At 40.5% G+C, this 25,068-nt stretch overlaps 1 protein-coding gene across 1 annotated transcript in view; it reads left to right on the top strand.

Moving 5' to 3' along the window:
* The first annotated feature begins 10,009 nt into the window (after positions 1 to 10,009).
* lgi1b (leucine-rich, glioma inactivated 1b) overlaps positions 10,010 to 25,068 on the top strand; it is a 35,023-nt gene continuing 19,964 nt past the window's right edge. The window contains exons 1-4 of the mRNA XM_084330653.1: positions 10,010 to 10,014; positions 10,123 to 10,194; positions 20,578 to 20,649; positions 24,287 to 24,456. Coding sequence (XP_084186779.1) covers positions 20,630 to 20,649; positions 24,287 to 24,456 — 190 coding nt within the window. The 5' untranslated portion in view covers positions 10,010 to 10,014; positions 10,123 to 10,194; positions 20,578 to 20,629. The remainder of the gene's footprint in view (positions 10,015 to 10,122; positions 10,195 to 20,577; positions 20,650 to 24,286; positions 24,457 to 25,068) is intronic.

Genomic DNA, 25,068 nt, shown 5'->3' with positions numbered 1-25,068 from the left:
CTATGGGTTAAACTCACTCTCACATCGTCAAAAGACGCATAGACCCAGTACTTAGAAGTGGATTCACCTCTTGGTATAGCGGTCTGTGTTGCTGCCCGCGGTGTGGGAGACCGTGGTGTCGACTCCCACTCGGGGCATCAAAGATTTAAGTGACGTTGTCACAACCGTTACAATGGTGCCGTGACCCGGATGCGTCTATTCTTATCCCAACCCATGTTTGCATGTTTGCGATCTGATTGGCCACTGACGTTTCTGGACATGTGCGCCCAATCGCGTGACGCAACCATTTCCGCCTCGACCAGCAGCAAACTACCTAACGCCTACGATCCACACTCTAACCTTAACCAACTTCGAAAGAGTGCCTAAGCTTAACCGGCGAAAGAACTTGCCGTCACACGATAGGCGCGACCAGAAACGTCAGTGGCCAATCAGAGCGCAAAACGCGAACGCGGAAGCAAACATGGTTAGGGATAAGAATTTAGGCGACCCGGATGCCTTGCGTGGAGTGGAGTGAGTTTGAGAGGGTGAGTGTAACGGATGGTATCGTGAAGCGCAGTCAAGAGGGCTGGGGTGAGTAGCGGTGCTATGGGTTAAACTCACTCTCACATCCTCAAAAGACGCATAGACCCAGTACTTAGAAGTGAATTCACCTCTTGGTATAGCGGTCTGTGTTGCTGCCCGCGGTGTGGGAGACTGGAGTTCAACTCCCACTCGGGGCATCGAAGATTTAAGGTAACGTTGTCACAACCGTTACATATATATATACTGTATATATCTTTTATTTTATTTTATACCGGTTTATATTGGTTTCAATTTAGTTTTTAGTTTAACAAGGTCAAAATGCCCTCACTGAGCCCTTTCCATCCTGACAATCAAACAGCATAACGAGGGCACACCGCTGGTAAAAAACACCAACAAAGAAGAAGGCAGGAGGCTCCCTAGGAGGGACCGAGTGGCCAGATTGCTCATGGCATCCAGATTTAAAGGGAGATTCTCTATAATGGCATCAGGATTATGCAATAGACCACATGGCTACATCAACTCACACCAGGGGGGGGGGGGGCTGTGTGCGTGAGGGGGGGAGAGAGAGAGAGAGAGAGAGAGGGGTAGAGGGAGATAGATAGAAGAGAAAGAGAGAGGTAAAGAGACAGAGAGAGGGATAGAGAGAGAGGGAGATAAAGATAGGTAGGGAGAAAGGGAGAGAGACAGAGACAGAGAAAGAGAAAGGTAGAGAGACAGAGAGAGGGAGAGATACAGAGAAAGAGAGAGGTAGAGAGACAGACAGAGAGAGAGATGATGAGAGAGAGAGAGAGAAGAGGAGAGAGAGGAGAGAGAGAGAGAGAGGAGAGAGAGAGAGAGAGAGAGAGAGAGAGAGAGAGAGAGAGAGAGAGAGAGAGAAGAAATAGAGAAGGAAACAGATTTAGCATTTTGAGAGAGAAAGAGAGTGAGAGAGAGAGAGAGAGATGAGAGAGAGAGAGAGAGATGAGAGAGAGAGAGAGAGAGAGAGAGAGAGAGAGAGAGAGAGAGAGAGGTAGAGAGAAGGGTTAGCGATGCACATAGGTTTCATTTACTGAACTCTTAACCAAGATAGATATTTTTTTCTACACATTTGTGAAATATTCTCAAAGTGATAACAGACACAAGTAATATTTCATAAAAGGTAACAACCAGTCCCCAGCCTCGATTCCCTTTGGATTATAAGTTCATAACCATAATATAATGTAAAAGCAAGACACTTTTCACCAATATTTGTTATTGTGAATCCACAATTTACCGGTAGACTAGTATACATTCTCATGTAATCACTGTCAAAACCATGCTCATCTCGGTCAAAAACATTTCTCTTGCGCCAGTCCCTCTTACAGTAATGTCAGCCTGATGCCACATGCACTTGAACGTGTTTGAAATATCAACACATTGTAACGTTAGAGATTTGCTCCCCTTTTGTTTATCACCATCGTGTGCGTGTTCATTCAGCTACTCTAATTAAAGATGTAGTGCTTTATTTGAAAATCAACATCTGTCTCTCGTTGGCTCTGTTCTGCACTGCACCTGGGTCCAACACACCTACCAAACCGTAACACACATGTTGTCATATTGAGATGGAATGAACCTTGTTATTGTTGGAGATTGTATTAGTACTGCTACTGACTGTTATTTCTGGGAAATAGGTGATCAGAAACTCTGATTAAGAAAACATAAGCACATTGGAACGAGAGGGTTTTTCCATGGATGGGTGATCTGATTTGGTTGATTGGAATACTTGGAGACTAATCGTTGTTTTCAGTGCGTTAAAGTATATTTAGTCAGTGTACACACACGCCCATCTCTTCTCCAGGTGCTGAGTCGAAGAGGTTCATCCATGTGATTCAAAGAGACTCGCCACACTGTATCAGCTCTCAGTGTCCAGTGGTGGAAGAAGTACACAGTTCCGTTACTTAAGTAAAAGTAGAAATACCCAGATAAATAAGTACTCTGGTAAAAGTCCTCCATTCAAATTCTACTTAAGTAAAAGTAGAGAAGTATTTGTTATTGAATTTACTTAAGTATCTAAAGTAAAAGTATACCTTCTACATGACATTTGTGTATTCCAGTGCTTGGGAGCATTCAAACCTCGATCCATTGACCTCTATACGTTATGTTTATTCTTTTTATTTTCTTATTTTCACATTAAACAAGACACAACACAATACAGTAATAATAATAATACACAAGACATCACAGGACAGTAACTTCGATAATAATAATTACAATAATGACAAGACAATACAATTTAATCAAATTAAATTAAATCGGTAAAGCAGTATAATATGAATAATATAAAAAGAAAAAGATGAAAAATTAATACATATATACATCAATACAATTATTTAGGCGAAGCTCAGCAGGTCAGAACACCATAGGAGAGTCCATCCATCTCTGCCATACAACCCAAAAAAACAGGATCATATCCCAGGTCCACCACACATAGAGCCGAACACCCCAAGCCCCCACCTGCCCCAGCCCCGACAGCCAGGCCCCCGGTCCATGAGAACCCCAAGTCCAGCACCCCAGAGACCAGAGCACCATGCCTCAATGGCACTCCGACTCCCCGAGACCCTGAACCCGGGGCCCCCACGGCCCAGAGACAAGACCATTAATATCACAGCAACCGAGGGCCCAAAAAAACCCACCCCACGCGCAGCGACCCCACAATACATAAGACCCCCCCCCCCCCCCCCCCCCCCCCCCCCCCCCCCCCACCCCCCCCCCCCCCCGCGGCCGAACCACCGAAAGATGGCCTCCCCCCTGATACTCCCCCCCACTAAGCTGCACCCGCCTAACGATGGATACACACATTTCATTTCAACCTTTATTTAAAATCGTAAGCATCTGAGGTTTCCCTCATTTACAGAAACGACGATTGTACAGTACATAATAAAAACAATATTCACAGAAATTTAAACACCAGAGTAAAACAAATTAAAAACGTTTAAAAATAATTTTAAAATATCAACTAAAACAGTTACAGGTAGTCACACAATGGTCTGAAATCATACATTTAAACATTCCAAGGGAAGGGAGAACCTCCAATTTTAGCGTGAGTTGAAGGACATTCCATGAGTTAGAGGCATCAAAGGAAAAGGCTGACTTCCCTAGCTCAGAACAAATCTGAGGAACCCTAAGAACCATCCAGTCATTCGATCGAGTTGAATAGGTTCCAATATTCCAATTTAACAGTGAGGAGATATAAACAGGTTGTTTACCAATAAGGGCTTTAAAAATAAATAAATACCAGTGTTTGTTGCGCCTTTCTGCAAGAGAAGGCCAACCCACCCTATCATACAGGACACAATGGTGAGTATCATATCTGTCACCAGTTATAAATCTGAGAGCTGAGTGATATGCAGAATCCAGAGGTTTAAGAGTTGATGCCGCAGCATGCCTATAAATTACATCACCATAGTCCAAAACTGATAAGAAGACTGATTCCACAATTCTTTTTCTACTAAATAGAGGAAAATTGGATCTGTTTCTGTACAGGAAACCAATTTTCTGTCGCAGTTTAGTGGCAAGATTTTCCACATGGAACTTAAATGTTAATTTCTGCAAGTTAAACTCACTCCCCAGAGGCATCCAGACCCGGAAGCAAGAGGTGGATTCACCTCTTGGTATAATGGTCTGTGATGCCGCCCGCGATGCGGGAGATCGGGGTTCAACTCCCACTCAGGGCGATCCCTTAACAGGGGTCGAATCGACTAAACACAACGCAACAAGATCACATCGGCTACATAGAGATAAAAAAAACAATAAAAATTGTATTATATTTCTGAAGACGTTTCTGAAAGACATTTCTTCCCCCACTCCCACATGACCCCAGGACCCCTCGGGACCAACATCCCGACTTCGCTCTGCTGCTAGATCATGGATTTTACTCTCTCAGCTGCCGATGCCCACAAGCCAATGCCAGACTCCTTAACTCCAATCACCCGAGCCGTGGAGATCTCCAAATAAATTACATCTAAGAATGTTAAAGCCCAATTAATTATTGTACGTTTTTCGGGTTGTTTCCATCTCATAGCTATCAGTTTTTTGGCTGCTGTAAATCCAGCTAAAATTAGTATTTTTTGTTGTATAGGAGCCGGCAGCTGTGAGATATCATTCAGGAGTAGGGTCATTGTTGATAGTGGTATTGTCAAATATGTCTGAAAGCTTAGCAGTTATGGCCTTCCAAAATCGAGCGACTGGTGGGCATTCCCAGAACATGTGCATCTATAGGTTATGTGGTCCAGTTATGCTGCTCTGATTATGTCCTCTGTGAAAGTATATAATCTTAATACATTTTAACCATGTTTTCTATGCAAAATCTTTTTCTTCAAAGTAACTAGTAACTGATGGGTTCAGATAAATGTAGTGGAGTAAAAAGTACAATATTTCCTTTGAAATGTAGTGGAGTAAAAGTATAAAGTTCCCTAAAATGAAAATACTCACATAAAGTACAAGTAGCTCGAAATTGTACTTAAGTACAGTACTTGAGTAAAAATACTTAGTTACTTTCCACCACTGCCAGTGTCTTTCATATTGTATTGCATTAAACGTTTTGAACCCTTGTGGGCTCTTCGTCACGTTAGTTTGAATGTTGATACAGTATTGCGAGTCTTTTTGAATTACAATATATATTTATATTTAAGTATATTTAAACCCATACTTTTCTATACTTTGCAATGTATAGTATACTTGCAATGTATTTTTGGTTCTTCTTATGTGCTTTCATGTACTAATTCAAAGCACATGTTATATTATAGTTATTCATATGCTGTAAGTGTAATCTAACTTCATAAAAAAATACTTAAAAAAATTACGTTTACCAAACTTGAGTTGTACTTTAGTATACTATTGAGGGCGGCGTGGCTCAGGGGTAGAGCGGGTCGTCCAATGATCGAAGGGTTGGTGGTTCGAATCCCGCTCAAGCCCATGATCATCCCACTGCCGTTGTGTCCTTGGGCAAGACACTTAACCTACTTGCCTCATATGAATGTGTATGCATGTGAATGAATGTTGGTGGTGGTCGGAGGGGCCGTAGGCGATGATTATTCACCACGCTTCCGTGAGTCTGCCTCAGCGCAGCTCTGGCTGCAATTGTAGCTTACCACCACCGGTATGACTGTATATGAACGAATAATGGACTCTGTAAGAGCTCTGGGGTCACTGGGGTGTCACGAAGAGCGCTATATAAATCCAATCCATTATTATTATTATTACCTATTAAAAGTGTACTATCTTTGGTAAGCAAAAGTAATTGGAACATATTTAAGCAATAATACACGAGAAGCCATGTATTATTGAGCGTCGCTCTCGTGCCTGCAGGGGCATCACAGCTGTGGCAATATTCATAACATCCCACAGGCTTCAGAGTGTAAAATACAAAAAAAATACAAATGACGTATTCGTTTAATGCAAGTGAAAATCTGAGAAAAGTCATCAGCACCTTGGGGGATCAGCACCTTGGACAGTTCCGGGAGTTGGGCCACTAAAGCAGATAACTAGGTTAACTTCCGGTCGGGGGGTTCCAAAATAAAAGAGCGACGTCTATAGCAGCGGAAATACGTTTATTTTGTACATTATCTAACGTTAACACGAACCTAAACTAACGTTACAACTAACCTAAAGTTAGTTTAGGTTCGTGTTAACGTTAGATAATGTACAAAATAAACGTATTTCCGCTGCTATAGACGTCGCTCTTTTATTTTGAAAACCCCCAGAAAGGAAGTCATTATATTTGCTTTAGTGACCGTCCGGTTCTGTGTTAGCTCCGGTTAGCTCCGTGCAGTAGTTAGTATTATATTATCAAGACCAGCCATTGGAATACTGTTTTCTAAATTGGGGAGGCTTTTAATCGTCAAGGTAAGAGGATTTTAAGTCATGGTATCCATAAACTTCAATCGGTTCGGATCCTTTGAATGAATGAGAATGTAAACAAACACGGCGTCACGTTGAAATCACTGACTGCGCCCAGAGAGGAGTGGTTAGGCAAAAAATTGTTCAGAGTATATTTGCTTAGAAAACGTAATTGTCGAATTCAATAATTTTTTATTTCTCCACGTGGTAAATACACAGGTCACAACATGTTTACAGGAACGTTTTGGAGTTGTATTTGGAGTGTATTTCGTGACTGTAGGGCACTGTAGGGAACGTCAGGGTACAAGTCTGACCAACTTCCAGTGATGAAGCTAAGCTACGCTAACGGAGCGGCTGTTCCCTAAGCCTAATGCATGCACAGAGACAAAAAGGGTATGTATCTTCTTGTCTAACTCCAGGGAAGATGTTAAATAAGCTAATTTCCCAAAATGTTGGAGTTTTCCTTTAAGTGGTTTCAATTTAAAGGTGCTCCATTGCATTCAGCCACTAGATGTCTCACTAGAGCACCAGCATGTCATTTATCCAAACAGGCGCATTCCACTTGGGGAAATAGGGAGGGGATACATGTAAACAACAACATTCATTTTGGACCCGCAGATTTTCTTTATTATTATAAATTCATCAATCAATATTTTTTTGGGGGGGGAAGCAATACTTTTATTCCACACCTTTCTAAAAGCTTTTATTGCTCTACATAACTTTTTTATCTATTGCACCTTTAAGCTTAATCATAAGTACAACATTTAACACACTAAGTACAACTTAAGTAAGTAAGTAAGTAAGTAAGTAAGTAAGTAAGTAAGTAAGTAAGTAAGTAAGTAAGTAAGTAAAGTTTATTTATATAGCACCTTTCACAGACCAGGGTCACAAAGTGCTTCACATAGTAAAAACATCAATAAAATGCAAAAGATAGCAGCATGGTAAAAGAAAATAATTAAAAACGTGAAAGATCAGGAAAAACCCAAACAGATAAAAAGACATAAAGGATTTACATAGAGCATAATTCGCCAAATGCCTGTTTAAACAGCACAGTCTTTAGCTGCTTTTTAAAAGTGTTTACAGAGACCACAGATCTAAGGTCCAAGGGCAGAGCATTGCACAACCTGGGGGCCACGGTTTCGAATGCTCGGTCCCCTTTTTTCTTCAATCTAGACAGGGGGACAGCCAGCAAGCCCTGATCAGACGACCTGAGCGATCTGTTCGTGGTGTATGGACGCAGTAGTTCGCAGATGTAGGCAGGTGCCTGACCAAGGAGTGCTCTATAGGTGATGACCAGAACCTTAAAGTGAATTCTGAATTTGATGGGGAGCCAGTGAAGGGAAACTAAGATGGGAGTGATGTGGCAATTTATATGTGGCACTTAATAACTTAAGTGGTTTCAATTGAAGACAAGTATACTTTCAGTAAATATACTTAAGTATACTTTCAGTAAATATACCTAAACTTACTTTCAGTAAATATATCTAAGTATACTTTCAGAAAATATACTATATTTTTCTTTTACTTGGGAAACCATCTCTCAGTCACATGTACAGTATGGTGATGGTGATTACACGTAGTAGCCACTGTAACCCACCATCATGCATCTGTTCTGCATCTATCCTCCATTAGTGCAGCATTGGCCACTGTAAGCCATAATTTTTTTATGAATTTCTTTAAATCTTTTAATTATTATCTTTCCCCCCCCTCCTTTTTTCCGATTTTTCTCCCATCCCACTGTTAGTCGTTATGCCAATTCCCAACCCCCTTCCTGGTTGTTGCGCACTCCCCCCTACTGTTGGTCCGGAAGGCCGGAGACTGTCACATGCTTTCCTCCGACAGCCGGCCTGGCAGCGCAGATTCTCACCGGGAGAGTGTAACGTGTGGAAGGTCACACTACCTCCCTCCAGATCCTACCCTCGCTGTGCAGGCGCCCCGACCGAACTGTAGGGGTCGCTGTCCACAACGCCCAGGACCCACCCATCAGCTTTCCCACCCCTAACACTGCCAATTGTGTTAGTATGAACGACCAGCCAAGCTGATAGCAACGCCAAGAGCTGGATTCGAACCCAGCGTCTCCAGCGTTGATGGTGAGCGCCTTGCCCACTACACCACCTATAGCCGCCCTTTTTTAATGTAATTTAGTAAATTAGAACCGTCTGTCAGACCATTCCTTGTGCTTTCTAATGACTGAAGACATCAAACATGTCATTTTCCAAGCAATTCCTTTTGAGGGCAGTGCAGCGCTACTGGAGTCAGTGTTGCATAGTCAAGTCAAGTCAAGTCAGTTTTATTTATATAGCACATTTCCAGGCAGCGGCAGCTGACACCAAAGTGCTTCACAAGCAAGTTGATAAAAACAAGATAGTGTGATGCAAGGTATAAGATTAAAAAAAAAACATAGCAAAGCAATGAAAGCAACAAAAACAAAACAATATGGTGCAAGATATAGGATTAAAAACATAATAAAGCAATGAAAGTAATAAAAACTGGTAGGACACAGTAAAACAAAGAGGATAGAAGCCTACATTTGCTTCAGCAAAAAAATTTAACTGGGACTTCAACAATCACTACATTTGGATGAAACCCACTTGTAGCCTTGAGTTCGAATCACGCTTGAGGCTTCATCTGTACTTTTGTAATATCCTATCGTCTGAAACAACGTGAGAACTTTGCTGGCAAGTGTGGGCTGCTTGTCCTTACTCAACCAGTCATTAGGGTGTTTTCTGCTCCAAGAGTGACTCAGAGCGCTGGTGGGACGACTGACTCTCGTGTCATTCTGCCCCACATGAAAGAATGCAGGCGGAAATGCTGAATGATTCTGTTGTCTCCAATGGTGACTAAACTATACTCAAAGTCCTGTATTTTGTTCCGGTTTGGTCACTAACCTCCACCCAGCTCCCTGAATCACTCACGTATGCGCTTTTGTCCCCCCCTTCAAAATGTCTATAATAGTGAATAATATGCTTCAGTTCAGGCGATTCAGGGGTTGCGGCCCTCCTGTCCTCCTCTCCTCTACTCCTCCTCCCAAGTGGATTTCCTAACATCGATGTTCTGACCCTAACTCGAACCCTGAGTCGCTGGAAGTGAATTATGACATTTTGAAAAGAGGGCAGAAGTGGGCGGTGGTTCAGTGGTTCTGCATCCAGGCTAGTTAGTGACTGTTGATACTTACAATCTAATGTTCAAGGAGGTATTTCAACTGTGTTACTGATACTAAACAAGGAGATGTTATTATTATAATTATTTTTAATTATAATGTAAATTAGAAATGATAAAATAATAATAATAATAATTGTTATTAAAAACATGTATTCTGTTATTATTATTGTTGTTATATATCTATATTATTAGTATATATTATTATTTATTATTATTATTATTATTATTATTATTATTATTATTATTATTATTATTATTATTATTATTATTATTATTATTATTATTATTATTATTATTATTATTATTATTATTATTATTATTATTATTATTATTATTATTATTATTATTATTATTATTATTATTATTATTATTATTATATTCTTTCCTTCTTTGTCTTCACAGCTTATTTACAGCAAATTCACTGGACTTAATTGATGAGGACGCTTTCCTTGGTTTATCACATCTGGAATACCTGTAAGTTTCTCTTGAAGACAGGGACCACATCTCAAATATAAGCATGGTTATCGACCGTTAAGTACACAGAAATCAGAAATACTGACCAGATGTGCTTTTCATTCACAGGTTCATTGAAAACAATAAAATTGCATCAATATCGCCATACGCCTTCAGGGGCCTCAAGTCACTGATACATCTGTAAGTACTCTGGGCTTTGTTTGCATATATACACAAACTAATATTAGATAAGATGTTTTATTAGAAGAATATTTACAAGGTTAAGAACAAACATGGACAAAAAGATAATAAAATTAGACAACATCTTAATCTTTCTTAATTCGTTGCAATTGGTTAATTCATGTCTACTGTTTACATAGTAATACAACATTACTAGACATTTTACAGCCACAAAGTACAACAAATAAAACCTCATGTATCAGTCCACTAGAGACTACATGTTTACATCCATTTGATCTCTTTCTTTCACCCTGCTGGGGCTACACTACACATTAGTTTATATTTGGATTACGGATTGAGCATTTAAGAAGGAAAAACAAAGTGCTGAAATAGGTTGAAAAGACAAATCAATGAGCATGCCCCTTTGATGTGTATCACATTCCTGTTTTCATCCCACTGTCCACTTCATCCTTGTCAGAAGTGCAGAGGTATGCATGGCTGCCAAGGGTACTGGCTTCAGATCTCAGTCCCTGCTCTGTTACATCCGGTGACCAAGGGCACTCCGTGGTCAAGGGGTGGTTTTAGGGCAGGGGGTCAGTAATGGAGGAAATAGGCCTCAACCAATGAGATTAAAGCTGTAGTGAGAAACTCCCTATTTACACAATACAGCCAAAGACATTAAAGCTAGAGTGAGCAACTCCCTATCTACACAATACAGCCAAAGAGATTAAAGCTAGAGTGAGCAACTCCCTATCTATACAATACAGCCAAAGTGTTCCCACTGCTACCACGCAAATTCAGAAAACTCGAACTGTTTTCCAAAAGAACACACTGAACACTGGAACACTGAACTTTAACACATTACTGCCACTTAGTGGAAAGAGTGATGGGGAACTGTAGCCTCCTTACAGAATCACTCAGAGCCTCTAGGTGGCACTGTACATTCCACTACACATGTTGTAGAACTCTATACATCTCTATGACATCACTCTATACATCTCTACGACATCACTCTATACATCTCTATGACATCACTCTATACATCTCTATGACATCACTCTATACATCTCTATGACATCACTCTATACATCTCTATGACATCACTCTATACATCTCTATGACATCACACTATACATCTCTATGACATCTCTGTTGGGATTTCAAGCAATGTACCTGTTTAAGTAATGTTGTACTTATAACCATACAATGCCTGGTCATATGGTTCTATACTCTCTTGGTTACTGGAGGACAGGTTAACGTACTGTGCCAGACTGCAGGTAGACAGGAAGTGAAGTAAGTCACTGGCTCAAGTTACCTGTTGCTAAATCAAGTACAAACAGTACAAGGAGCGCCACCCAGTGACCAAACATGGCACTGCAACCAAATAATTACACAAAGGTATAGTAGGCACAGTTGTGACTGTTCACCAAAAAACAATGCTGATATATTTTTAATTCCGGTGAAACCATCTATAGTTGGGACAAGGAAATGTCATTGTGTGTAGGAACAGGTGAAGTCTCTCACATTCCTACTGTAGCTCTGTGGTGATAAATGAGAGGAGGACAAGAACGTTTTTTTTAACTAGATCTACTGAATTGTATTGTGTTAATTACATGATAAGGTAGCAGTCCCAATAAGACAAGGTATCTTTCCCATCTACATAATTTCATGGAGCTGTAATTGTAGCAGCACCTTTAACCACTTGTGCATGAAATATGAAATTAAATGACCCCCTGGAACTCCCTCAAGGACCCCCGAGGGTCCCCGGACCTCATGTTGAGAACCACTGTCGTACGACACGCAAAACAATTGACTAACATGGATAATTAACTAATTTACCATAGCTTGTTATGAACGGATGAAATAAAAAGAGCTCAAACTAATGTAAATGTGTATTTCTTGAGTGGAGCAGAATGCTTTTTTCCCACCACTAAAGAAAATAGTGCTCAGAACATTTATAACTTGTACAGTTATTCCAGCAATAACATCCTCTGAAATAGAGACAGTGGTTTGTAAACACAAGCACACCGTTCATAACATAGACACACCTCACAGAACACAGACACACCTCACAGAACACAGACACACCTCTCAGAACACAGACACACCTCACAGAACACAGACACACCTCACAGAACACAGACACACCTCACAGAACACAGACACACCTCACAGAACACAGACAGAACACAGACACACCTCACAGAACACAAAACACCTCACAGAACACAGACACACCTCACAGAACACAGACACACCTCACAGAACACAGACAGAACACAGAACACCTCACAGAACACAGACACACCTCAAAGAACACAGACACACCTCACAGAACACCTCACAGAACACAGACACACCTCTCAGAACACAGACACACCTCACAGAACACAGACACACCTCACAGAACACAGACACACCTCACAGAACACAGACACACCTCACAGAACACAGACACACCTCACAGAACACAGACAGAACACAGAACACCTCACAGAACACAGACACACCTCACAGAACACAGACAGAACACAGACACACCTCACAGAACACAGACACACCTCACAGAACACAGACAGAACACAGACACACCTCTCAGAACACAGACACACCTCACAGAACACAGACACACCTCACAGAACACAGACACACCTCTCAGAACACAGACACACCTCACAGAACACAGACACACCTCTCAGAACACAGACACACCTCACAGAACACAGACACACCTCTCAGAACACAGACACACCTCACAGAACACAGACACACCTCACAGAACACAGACACACCTCTCAGAACACAGACACACCTCACAGAACACAGACACACCTCACAGAACACAGACACACCTCACAGAACACAGACACACCTCTCAGAACACAGACACACCTCACAGAACACAGACACACCTCACAGAACACAGACAGAACACAGACACACCTCACAGAACACAGACACACCTCACAGAACACAGACACACCTCACAGAACACAGACACACCTCTCAGAACACAGACACACCTCACAGAACACAGACACACCTCTCAGAACACAGACACACCTCACAGAACACAGACAGAACACAGACACACCTCACAGAACACAGACACACCTCACAGAACACAGACACACCTCACAGAACACAGACACACCTCACAGAACACAGACACACCTCACAGAACACAGACACACCTCACAGAACACAGACAGAACACAGACACACCTCACAGAACACAGACACACCTCTCAGAACACAGACACACCTCACAGAACACAGACACACCTCACAGAACACAGACACACCTCACAGAACAGCCAACACTGCTGAAGCTAAAAATAGAGGAGGTCCTGGTTGACCTGAAGGTCAAATCTAAATATAGTTGTTACTGTACTGCAACATGAGCTCAGATCTGCCCCGGCCCTCTCCTTCAGGCCACTAAAGTCCCTGCAGAACACGCTCCAGGCTGAGCCCTGCACTGACCCCTCTGGTAAGATGCCTCAAATGTTTGTCTCAGGGACAGGGTAGTGATTCTCAATGTGGGGTCCAGGTAGTATTCATGCGGTAACAAGTCACAGATCAAACCAATAATAATAATATAATGCTCTGGTTCATTCTCTTCCCAGTGATGCAGTGGTTACATTACATAATACCAATAATCACCAATACATTTAAAAAGAACATATAGCCATGTATATTTCTGTATTTTTGTACATCAAAAAAGATCACATTTCAGTGTAACTTGCAATGATAATCTATACAATTAACTTAATTCAAATATATATATATTTTTTAGATTTATATAATCTTTATATAAAAAAGTGGGTACTCTATTCTGTGACTTGTCAACTAAAAAGGTGTTAAACTGAGTTTATCCTCCACTACATCCCTGAATAGTAATAAAAAGGTGTTTAAACTGAGTTTGGTTTATCCTCCACTACATCCCTGAACGGTAATAAAAAGGTGATAAACTGAGTTTAAGTGGGTTTACTGTGGCTGCTTGATTATGGCAAAAATCATAATTACGATTATTTATATTTTTTTCATATTCTATTTATTTTTGGGCTTTCTGTATTTTTTACCCATCACAATTTAGTCGTTATGCCAATTCCCTTCCTGGTCGCTGCACACATTGCCCCACTGTCGGCCTGGGGAGGGTGTAGAACTACCACACGCCTCCTCCGATACGTGTGGAGTCGCCAGCCGCTTCTTTTCACCTGACAGCGAGGAATTTCACTGGGGGAACGTAACGCGTGCAGAGGTTCATGCTATTTCCCCCAGATCCCCTCCCTGCTGAACAGGCACCCCGACTGACCAGTAGGAGTCGCACATACCCCACCGGCTTCCCACCGCTAACACTGCCAATTGTGTTAGTATGGGACGACTGACCAAGCCGGAGGTACCGCTGACAGCTGGATTCGATCCCAGAGTCTCTGCGGTGGTAGGCGAGTGCTTAGTCCACTGTGCTACCCAGCCGCACCCTTATTCACGATTATTTTGATTGATATTGAAATCCTAATTATTAAACATGATTACTCATTGATTTGAGAACATCACATGTGTTTATTGAACTTTAACACTGGTGTTTCATTGTGGCGCAGCCACAACACATCTTGCACAGTATTTTGGTTTGTTACAAGTTAGTGTGTAAGTGTTTCCAGTTAACTTAATTTGTTTTACCTTTCTTCTCTGCAAAAGGCTGCCCTTCTGTCATCTTCTACAAGTTACCAAAGACATTCCAAAATAACTGGAGAAACGCGCCGTGGCTCCCTCCTCCCTAGTCTCAACACAAGCTTAGTTTTTTTCGATTTTGAAAACAGGACCTGATGTTTCAAAACACTACGCACAATTAGCACAACCACACACACAATTATCAGAACACCTCAGATCCTTTGCTAAATGAAACACTCTTGTAAAAACTAAACACTAATTTATAAAAACATATTTTGTTACCATATGAAACACACGTTTCATATGACTTCATTCTGTTCTGAACCAGTTACACACTACTGTGCTTAACCCAAAACACTTTTCGAAATTCTACTTCTCAGTGATTAGAGTACTGTAAGTGAAGTAAATAAAATCAAATGTATTTGAAAGGCCCGACAACACACGTTAATGTTCCCATGGGCCGGACACGTCTTCTTTAAACAAGTCAAGAAGAAACATCACAATAAATCAAGAACAAAACAAAAAAAAACACCATGAAATCCAAAATAAAATGTAAAATAAATAAATGCAACACTCCCAGACATACCCCACACAAAGGTAAGGAAAAACTCACTAAAAACCTAGCAATAGGAAAAAAGCACCACAGGCAATGTGGAGGGGAGAAACCTTAGAAGGGCCGTTCAAGGAGCGCTTGTCACCAATGCGAGAGACTCCGGTCTCGAATCCAGGTGTCAGCATTGCCTCCGGCTTGGGCCAGCCGTCATACTAACTCGTTTGGCTGAGTTAGCGGGAGGGAAGTCGATGGGGTGGTAATCTGGCGTTGTGGACAGCGACTCCTACAGGTCAGGTCAGGGCGCCTGCACAGCAAAAGACAGGAAGTGGTGAAGGCAGTGTGACCTCCCACGCGTTACACTTCACCAATGAGAGTCCGCGCTGTCAGGTGAAAAGAGAGCCGCTGGCTGTCTCCGCATGTGTCGGAGGAAGCATGTGGTAGACCTCAGGGCTCCCTTGACCGACCAGTAGGGGGCACATGCACACAACGACCAGGTAGGGGAGGGGGGAATTGGCATAACGACTAAATTGGGATGGGAGGAAAAGCACAGAAAATCAGGCAGAGAAATAGAGGATAAAAAATAAAAAGAAGGGCCGTTCAAGGGGGGATCACATTTCAGTGTAACTTGCAATGATAATCTATACAATTAACTTAATTCAAATATATATATGAGGATTTATGGGAAACTGGGACATGTTTTGTTGTGATTCTCCATGTTGACATGTTGACTGATTTGGGTATATGGAGAGACAATGTATATCTGCATCATTGGTTGTCTTGTGTAGTGTTTGGTGAATGTGTTGTATATTTGCACATTCTCTGTGTACTTCACTCTCCTTCCATTTTGGTTGAAGACAGGTGAACTCACCTGCTGCATTATTTTTTTATAGTGCTTAAACCTGATTGGCGTGTCTATAATTAAGCAATCATGTGTTTGTGCACCTGATGGCTGTGTTTAGCCAATTGGTTCATATGTGTGGTAATTTGACATTCTGTGTCTAATGTAATGCAAGTGTGTTTAGTATTTTGCAAATCACGGTGTGTATTGTTTTGCAAAAAGTGTGAGGCTGACATTGTGCTTATAGTGGTGCAAGTCTGGGCCCATGTTTTGCTCCTTGAGTGTAAGGTTTTGATAATTGTATAACACTTTTCATTTTAGTGTTTATGCAATCCGAAAAAAAACTGTAAACTACTAGTTTGAGCTAGTAACTAACTACTAGTTTGGGCTTGGGGGGGGGGGGCACACCACTGTGAAGGAAGGGTGCGCTGCATTTACAACACATTGATTATCTTGTTTTCATGATCGTGGGAAGACAAAAACCATAATGAAAGTTGAACGTTTTAATGAATCGCCCCACACTAGGGCCTAAGGTGTGTGAACAGGGTTTAATAATAATACACGTTATTTGTATAGCACCTTTCATACAGAAACTGCAGCTCAAAGTGCTTAACAACAGAAAAAAGACAGGCATAAAATGAGCACATAAAGTGCAGACATATAAAATCACAGTTGTTCACATTATGATCTAACATCCCAACAGGCCACCTTGTTTATGGTTTGATTCAGTTTTAAATAGACAATAATAAAAAGAGTAAGATAAAATAGACAGAGTAAAAAAGTGCAATAGTGCAGTGCAATAAAATAGTAGAATAGAATAGACATAAAATTAGCACATAAAGTGCAGACATAATTTTTTTTACAGTACAATACAATTGTTCTGGATTACTGTTCAACAGTTCAAAGTTGTCTTTACCTTCTCTGTTTGGTATCCACAGTTTAAAACTTGACAGTCTTCCCTCCTGTTGATACCCACTTTGACCCTTCGAACCTCCCACTCAGGGCAAACCTCCCTCTCTTTATCCTGTGCTGCATCCCTGCCTCTCACCACCTACTCTCTCTCTCTACATGCTGCCCATGCTTAAATACTTATGATGGCAGATTGCCCACTCTCCTCAGAACATATAGACTCAGAGATGGGTACAGTAAACAACCCTCAGACGAGGAGTGGCAGGGGGGTGCAGGCCTCTTATCCAGGTTTAGTTATTGGGTGATAGCTGGCAGGTGTGTAGTCTGGCACAGGTGAGTAGGGTGGTGGTGAGACAGGAACAGGAAGGGGACTGTCTTGGAAAATATTATCATGTCCATAGCTCTGTGTTAAATCTCTGTACAGCTTTGACTGGTTAATATAGTTCACTAGTATACAGACATTAGTGCGACAGTCTTAACAGTGTTCTTAAAACAACGGCCAAGGCTCAGAACAGTTTGACTTAGATATGACACGTCCAAGGTTCTTTTCTTGTTAATCTTGTCTCCAGTCTTGTGTCAGACACGACAAAGCCTAAACCCATCTTTTGTTTTAATTTCCTCATTTGTGTTTACCTTTCTTGTCATATCTGTTCATCTTTTGACGTCGTGTCAATTATGTATTTATTGTAAGTCTGACCAGAGCTCGCTGTCACTTTCTGGTCAGACGCTTGTGTGTCTCTGATTATAAACTGATCATACTCTTTCTGTGGCCATAGAAACAGATAATAAACTATGTTCTATTTTGTATACAATTTGACTCGTCTGAATTTCTAACAATTCACTGTCATGGCTTATTTTAAATATTCCACAACAGGACCATGTATGGCAGTGGTGGCTGCTGACAATTTTTTTTGGTGAAGCACAAATTATTATATTATATTATATGTTAAATTATATTTTTAAAACATCCCCCGATGTGTGTGTCAGTGGTGGCTGTGAGTTAAAAATATTGGGGAGGACGGGAGAGATAAAATAAAATGTAATAAAGAAGTACAGACACACACACAGTGTGGTTATGAAGACAGCAGACATACACTACAGTTAAAGACAACAGGCACTAGTAATAAATACCTTGGAGTAACTCTTGACACACACGCCTCACTTACAAACATCACATCAATAGCTTAGTCAAGAAGGTAAATCAAAAACTATTTGTTTACAGCCAGATCATCAGACCATTTCTCACCCTCACTGTTTCAAACACATATCTACATGCAATTTTTCTTTCACCAATATCTTACTGTCTCCCAATCTGGTCCCTCACAACAAAGGAAATTATAGGAAATGATATGGGTAGGCGGGGTGGGGGAAACTGTACAAGCAAAACTGTACATTGGAATATCGACGAAACCATACTTGGTAGAAGAGGGTCTCGTGTATTCTTGGGTTAGGTAATTTACTGTACATTGGAGGCGGTTGGGTTAGGACATTCACATGCACATCAATCAGCACTATAGGAAATGAACGACACACACACGCACACACACACACACACACACACACACACACACACACACACACACACACACACACACACACACACACACACACACACACACACACACGCACACACGCACACACAGAGGCCAGGCCACAGCGGACCCACAGCCAATTAATTCATAATCAACACAGGCTCCAACTCAATATCAATAACCACGGTCGCCAACACACACGCCGCACGTCGCCAACCCACACAGCTACTAAATATTTAAAAAAAAAAACACTCACCATTGAGACATTACTTCTTACGAGGAAATAGTGTCCCTCCCATCTGATCACTTGTAAATGAAATCCATCCTTCGATATTTTCTGATGAAACGTTCAATGATCTCCTCTGCTTGCAAACAGTTGCAAATCCAGCAATGCAACAAACAGCAGTCTTTTGTGATCTAATCGATCCTTCATTTGCGTGAGGATGCTGTCGAAATCCACTAAACATTGTTCTGTTGATGCGGGACACACGTTCCATTTTCGGGACTGTCCGAGTCCGACAGGTGGTCACTCAGACAGTCACCCAACGTCTTGGGCAGGTAACAAAACACTCCACCCTGGGCCTGGTAGCTGCAGTGGTAACCCTCCGGTAAGCCCTCTTGGGCAGGTAACAAAACACTACACCCTGGGCCTGGTAGCTGCGGTGGTAGCCCTCCGGTAAGCCCTCTTGGGCAGGTAACAAAACACTCCACCCTGGGCCTGGTAGCTGCGGTGGTAGCCCTCCGGTAAGCCCTCTTGGGCAGGTAACAAAACACTCCACCCTGGGCCTGGTAGCTGTGGTGGTAGCTCTCCGGTAAGCCCTCTTGGGCAGGTAACAAAACACTCCACCCTGGGCCTGGTAGCTGCGGTGGTAGCACTTTAGCTACGTTAGCTACAACAAGTTAGCTTACAGACAGTCCAAGACGGCACGTTCACGTCAACTACACTACTTCAACTGAGATAAAAAAATATATATATATCATCAAACGATGCAGTGCACAATAAGTTGATGAAGTTCAACAATTGAATAAAGATCTTAAAATATGAATTATTATATTAGGCAAATTAATCTCTTCTTTTCTATGTCAGACCTTTCAAGGCAAATTGCACACAGTCAACAATAGGGTCCAGCCGCAGCGCCGGCTCATTAGCTGGCACCATTCTCTGATTGGATCTTAAGTTTGTCAACACAATGTGGCACGGCGTGAACGCCAATCAATCAAGTGCGCTGAACCTCACTACCCGCCTTTTTTAAACTCAAATACCCTATTTTGATTGGATAATTATATTCGTGCAGTCTTTTTGCAGTGAGTGATTGACAGCTGGCCATTATGTGTTATCATGGGATCAGGCCAGGTCAGAGAGCTCAGAGCTGTCACTTGGACATTTTTGAAGAAAATTTAAATTCACTGGCATTGTTTTTTTCACAGAGGAAAACATTTCTAATAAAAATAAAAATTATAATAAAAAATTATTAAATATATGTATATTAATAATAAAAACTAATTTTGTCTGTATATTACTAGTGAAGCTAGTTGTCATGCAATAACCTCCACTGATGCATGGGAACCTGCTGACAGACAGGGGAGAGAAAAGCCCTGGCTGTGGCTGTAACAAGAGGTCGCCATTTGGTGACGTTACAGATTCTACCATTAACTAAACACATAATGGATGTGCTATGGGTGTGTTGAAAAACGACAGAACATGTGTTAATAGCAACATAACCTCAACGCAGGTTGTGTCATTTCTTAACTCATCTGTATGTGTAGTGTGTGGTTATTCTTTACGAGTGTAACCATGTGCGGAGTGTGTGAATGTACTGCACTTTGCCTGTAAAAAGAAAAAGACAATCTACCTTGAAAAATAAAAACTAAGCATGTTTTTTTCTTACTTTATATATTAGGAGTCTGGCGTACAACAACCTTGAGACGTTACCCAGAGATGTCTTCAGGGGCATGGATGCCTTGACCAAAGTGTGAGTACAGTCTGTTCTTGTGTCCATATTTTTCGCTACTATGCAGTGGTGGAAGACGTACACAGTTCCTTTACTTAAGTAAAAGTAGAAATACTCAGATAAATGAGTACTCTGGTAATAATAAAAGTCTTCCATTCAAATTCTACTTAAGGCGAGGCACCCCAGGTGAATAGGCAAATATACTTTTTTTAGTTGATTTTGAGATTTTGTTATATTTTGCTTCCTAAACATGTCGTTTATGAAACTAGTGACAATAAAACGTCAATAACACACATTTAGTTGTTTATTTTACTTCATTTTGCCTTATTGCATCCATAAATGTGCACATATTTAATGGGGAAGTGCCTCATTTGCATATATAAAATCAAATTCAGAAAACTTGCAATATATTTTTTCTTAGTTTATATGTACATAACAAACTGGGAAAGTTTCATAGTGATATCTATTCAAATATTGTTTGCCTATTAGGGGGTACTACACTGTTTGTAGCCTGTGTGTAGTTCTGTTCAGTTCAATAACATCATTATTATTATTATTATTATTATTATTATTATTATTATTATTATTATTATTATTATTATTATTATTATTATTATTATTATTATTATTATTATTATTATTATTATTATTATTATTATTATTATTATTATTATTATTATTATTATTATTATTATTATTATTATTATTATTATTATTATTATTATTATTATTATTATTATTATTATTATTATTATTATTATTATTATTATTATTCAGTTATCAGGCATGTGTTTAGGTTGTCAATTACTAATGGTTTGATTAGGTATTGTGTTTGTAAATATCTGTTTTAAAAAAAAAGTATGGCATTTTACAATACAGAACTTTGAAGGCGTTTTCCCAAAAATGAGTTTTAATGAGTTTTTCCTCATACTCTGAGCCAGAAATCTCCACTTCAGTAGCACTCACATACACCAAACCTTCCAGTTCTATTCATATCTATGTTCTTGTTATGGTTTGACACCGACCCCAAACGCACGACACAAGAGAGTAGGAATTCAGAGTTGCCAAAAACAAGGGCTTGTTTATTGAGACTAATTAATGAGCACAGAATAGTCGAGTCAAACAAGACAGGTACACAAGCAAGGGGGAAAATGTTCTGCTGCTCAGCAGCTTCTCCCGTGGTGGTAGTAGGGGGTAGCAGATGCTGACGTCTGAGCCGCTCTGCAGACTTCTCTCGGCAGAATCTCCGAAGTGTTGCGGGACCGAGAGAGAGAGAGAGGGAGCGAGTCAACAAGGGTGCAGGTGGAACGAGCAGGAGAACAGGAGAGGTGACTTGTACCCAAATACAAAAGTTATCCAAGTGAACTAATCTTCGTGTAATACACACAGTGAGCAAAGTTCCAAAACACAATCCCAAGTGAATCTCTTCGTGTAAATACACACAGTGAGCACTGTTCCAAAACACAATCCCAAGTGAATATCTTCGGTGCAAAAATAGACACTGAGAGTGAAGTCCAAAAAACAATCCAATGTGAATAATATCTTCGGTGTGAACAACACACAGTGGGAGATGTAAAGTCCCAAAAATATTATCCCAGTGAGAACAACAAAAAGGCGAGCGCTGGGTGAGTGACTGTCTGATAAAAAAGGTGGTAATCTTCAGTGTTATAGAAACACACGAAAACGGAATTTGATCAAGACAGTCAGTAAAAAACTCACCCAGACGTAGTGCGTAATGAGTGCTGGAACAGCAGCGGAGCGAGCGCGTCGCCACGGGGAAAAGGTGTCCAAGAGGAAGGCTTCTTGGAATATCCTGGAGGTAAAGCACAGTGAGCAAACAGCAGCAGCAGCAGGAACGGAGAATGCAAACAGAGAAATATCAAAACGATCCAACAACACTAGAGTGGGGAAACGGGGTATAAATAATACGGGATTGATTGATTGACAAGCAGTGACAGCTGGGGAATGTGAATGAAAAGCGTGTGGACAGGAGAGAACCAATCAACGACGTCTCTGGGAAGAAGCGTGTGAATAGGGGAAGAAATGATTAACAGAAAACTTAAAGGGACAGAGCGAGTGGGAGAGCAGTGGACCAATCATCACAGTACTTCAAGAAGCCTGTGGTGGGGAAAGAGCCAAACCTTACAGTTCTGAAGGTATTTACAGAAGGGTTTGTTGATATCGCATTCATACCCTGATTTATATCAAATTTTATTTCTAAAAACATGGCGAAATATGGAATTTTACCATAAAAATGGACTGAATGGAGTATTTTCTGATTTATGGAGTGATAAAAAGAGATCCCAAAATCCCCTCTGTAATAACCTTTGGCTCTAATATGTCAACAAAATTAAAACTATAATTTTGAAAATGGCTTTATCCAATGTTCAGATTTCTGTCCTGGAATTATATGCAAATTAGTGCATATTTAAGTAGATCATGCCTCATTTGCATATTTAAACATACAATTTCAGAAAACTTGTAATACAAAAAAGTCTTAATATAAGTAATCAACTGGGGAAGTTTCATTGTGATATCTATTACTTAGTAATAATAATAATAATAATAATAATAATAATAATAATAATAATAATAATAATAATAATAATAATAATAATAATAATAATAAACTGTATTTGTATAGCACCTTTCATATGTTTACCCTATTCACCTGTAGTGTCTCGCCTTAAGTAAAAGTAGAGTCTTTGCAATTGAATGTACTTAAGTATCTGAAGTAAAAGTACACATTCTACATGACGTTTGTGTATTCCAATGCTTGGGAGCATCCAATCCTCGATTCATTGACCTCTATAGGTTATGTTAAAGTGGTATATGGTCCAGTTATGCTGCCATGATTAAAGGTTATGTTAAAGTGGTACATGGTCCAGTTATGCTGCCCTGATTAAAGGTTATGTTAAAGTGGTACATGGTCCAGTTATGCTGCCCTGATTAAAGGTTATGTTAAAGTGGTACATGGTCCAGTTATGCTGCCCTGATTAAAGGTTATGTTAAAGTGGTACATGGTCCAGTTATGCTGCCCTGATTAAAGGTTATGTTAAAGTGGTATGTGGTCCAGTTATGCTGCCCTGATTAAAGGTTATGTTAAAGTGGTATGTGGTCCAGTTATGCTGCCCTGATTAAAGGTTATGTTAAAGTGGTATGTGGTCCAGTTATGCTGCTCTGATTACCTCCTCTTGAAGTTGACAGACTTCAAATGTGAAAGTACATTTTTGCCATGTTTTGTATGCAAAATGTTTTTCTTCAAAGTAACTAGTAACTGATGGGTTCAGATAGCTTCTGTAGCTTGTCACTCTGACACACATCTGATAGCAGATGTTTAATCAAAGATCCTCGCTTTCTAGTCTTGCACAAGAACCAATCAGCATGGGTATGGGCGGGATTAATAACGTTAACGTTAGTTCGGCCAGAGAAACAAATATACTAATTAAAATAGTTGGACCTGCGAGATTTGTACTTTGTAGGTCTGCATTTTAAATGTAAGGAGTAAAAAGTATGTTTTTTTTCTCTGAAATGTAATTGAGTAAAAGTACAAGTATACAACCTAATAATACTCAAGTAAAGTACAAATCCCCAAAAACAGTACTTAAGTATTGTAACAAAGTACAATTACTCAAGTACCTTACACCCCTGGTTCTAGTGACCTGCGAGGCAACAGCCTGGTGTGTGACTGTAAGCTGAAGTGGCTGGTGGAATGGATGCATCACACCAACGCCACGCTGGACCACATCCACTGCAGTGGCCCTGCCGTCCACCAGGGAAAGATGATCAACGAGCTGCCGACCCATTCCTTCGACTGCATCACGTCAGGTAGCTTATCTCTCTTTAACAGGGTCGTAAACTTTTTGCCTAACTTAACTAGCCTAACTGCTCAATCGCCTAATCACACACATAGCCCTCAGACTCTTCTCTCCTCCTCCCCCTAGGCCCCCTCACCTACCTCCCCTCTTCTCCCCCTTTCTTCTCTCTCTCCCTCTGGTTCTCACTCTCCCTTTCTCTTTTTCCCTCTCTCTCTTTCCTTCTCTCTCCTTATTTATTGTTGTCCTTGTATACTATTGCTACTGTAATTTTGTATTTTATTTACTTGTATGCATGAACATAACCTTGTTTTTGTTACAGCCTCCCACCCCCCCTTCCATCAAAAGGCCTTTGCTTTTTGATCAGGCTGCTTTTGTATATAAGATTTTGTTCTTAATTGCTTGCCTGGGTAAATAAAGGTTAAATAAATAAATGAAATAAAACAATATATATATATATATATTTTTTTTTTAAAAGAAGGGTGACATTTTGGCTGGCTGGCTGGATGGATGGATGACTAATTGGCTTAGACATTGGTTTACATAAAAAGTTATCATTGGTATCATGGTTTAATTAAGCCCACGACAGGCCATGGTATATGGTTATTATATCACAACTAAGGGG

This window comes from Notolepis coatsorum, assembly GCF_963971535.1.
Source record: "Notolepis coatsorum genome assembly, chromosome: 15".
NCBI lineage: Eukaryota > Metazoa > Chordata > Actinopteri > Aulopiformes > Paralepididae > Notolepis > Notolepis coatsorum.
The sequence above is the reverse complement of the archived record's forward strand: the minus strand, read 5'-3'. Positions and strand labels throughout refer to the sequence as shown.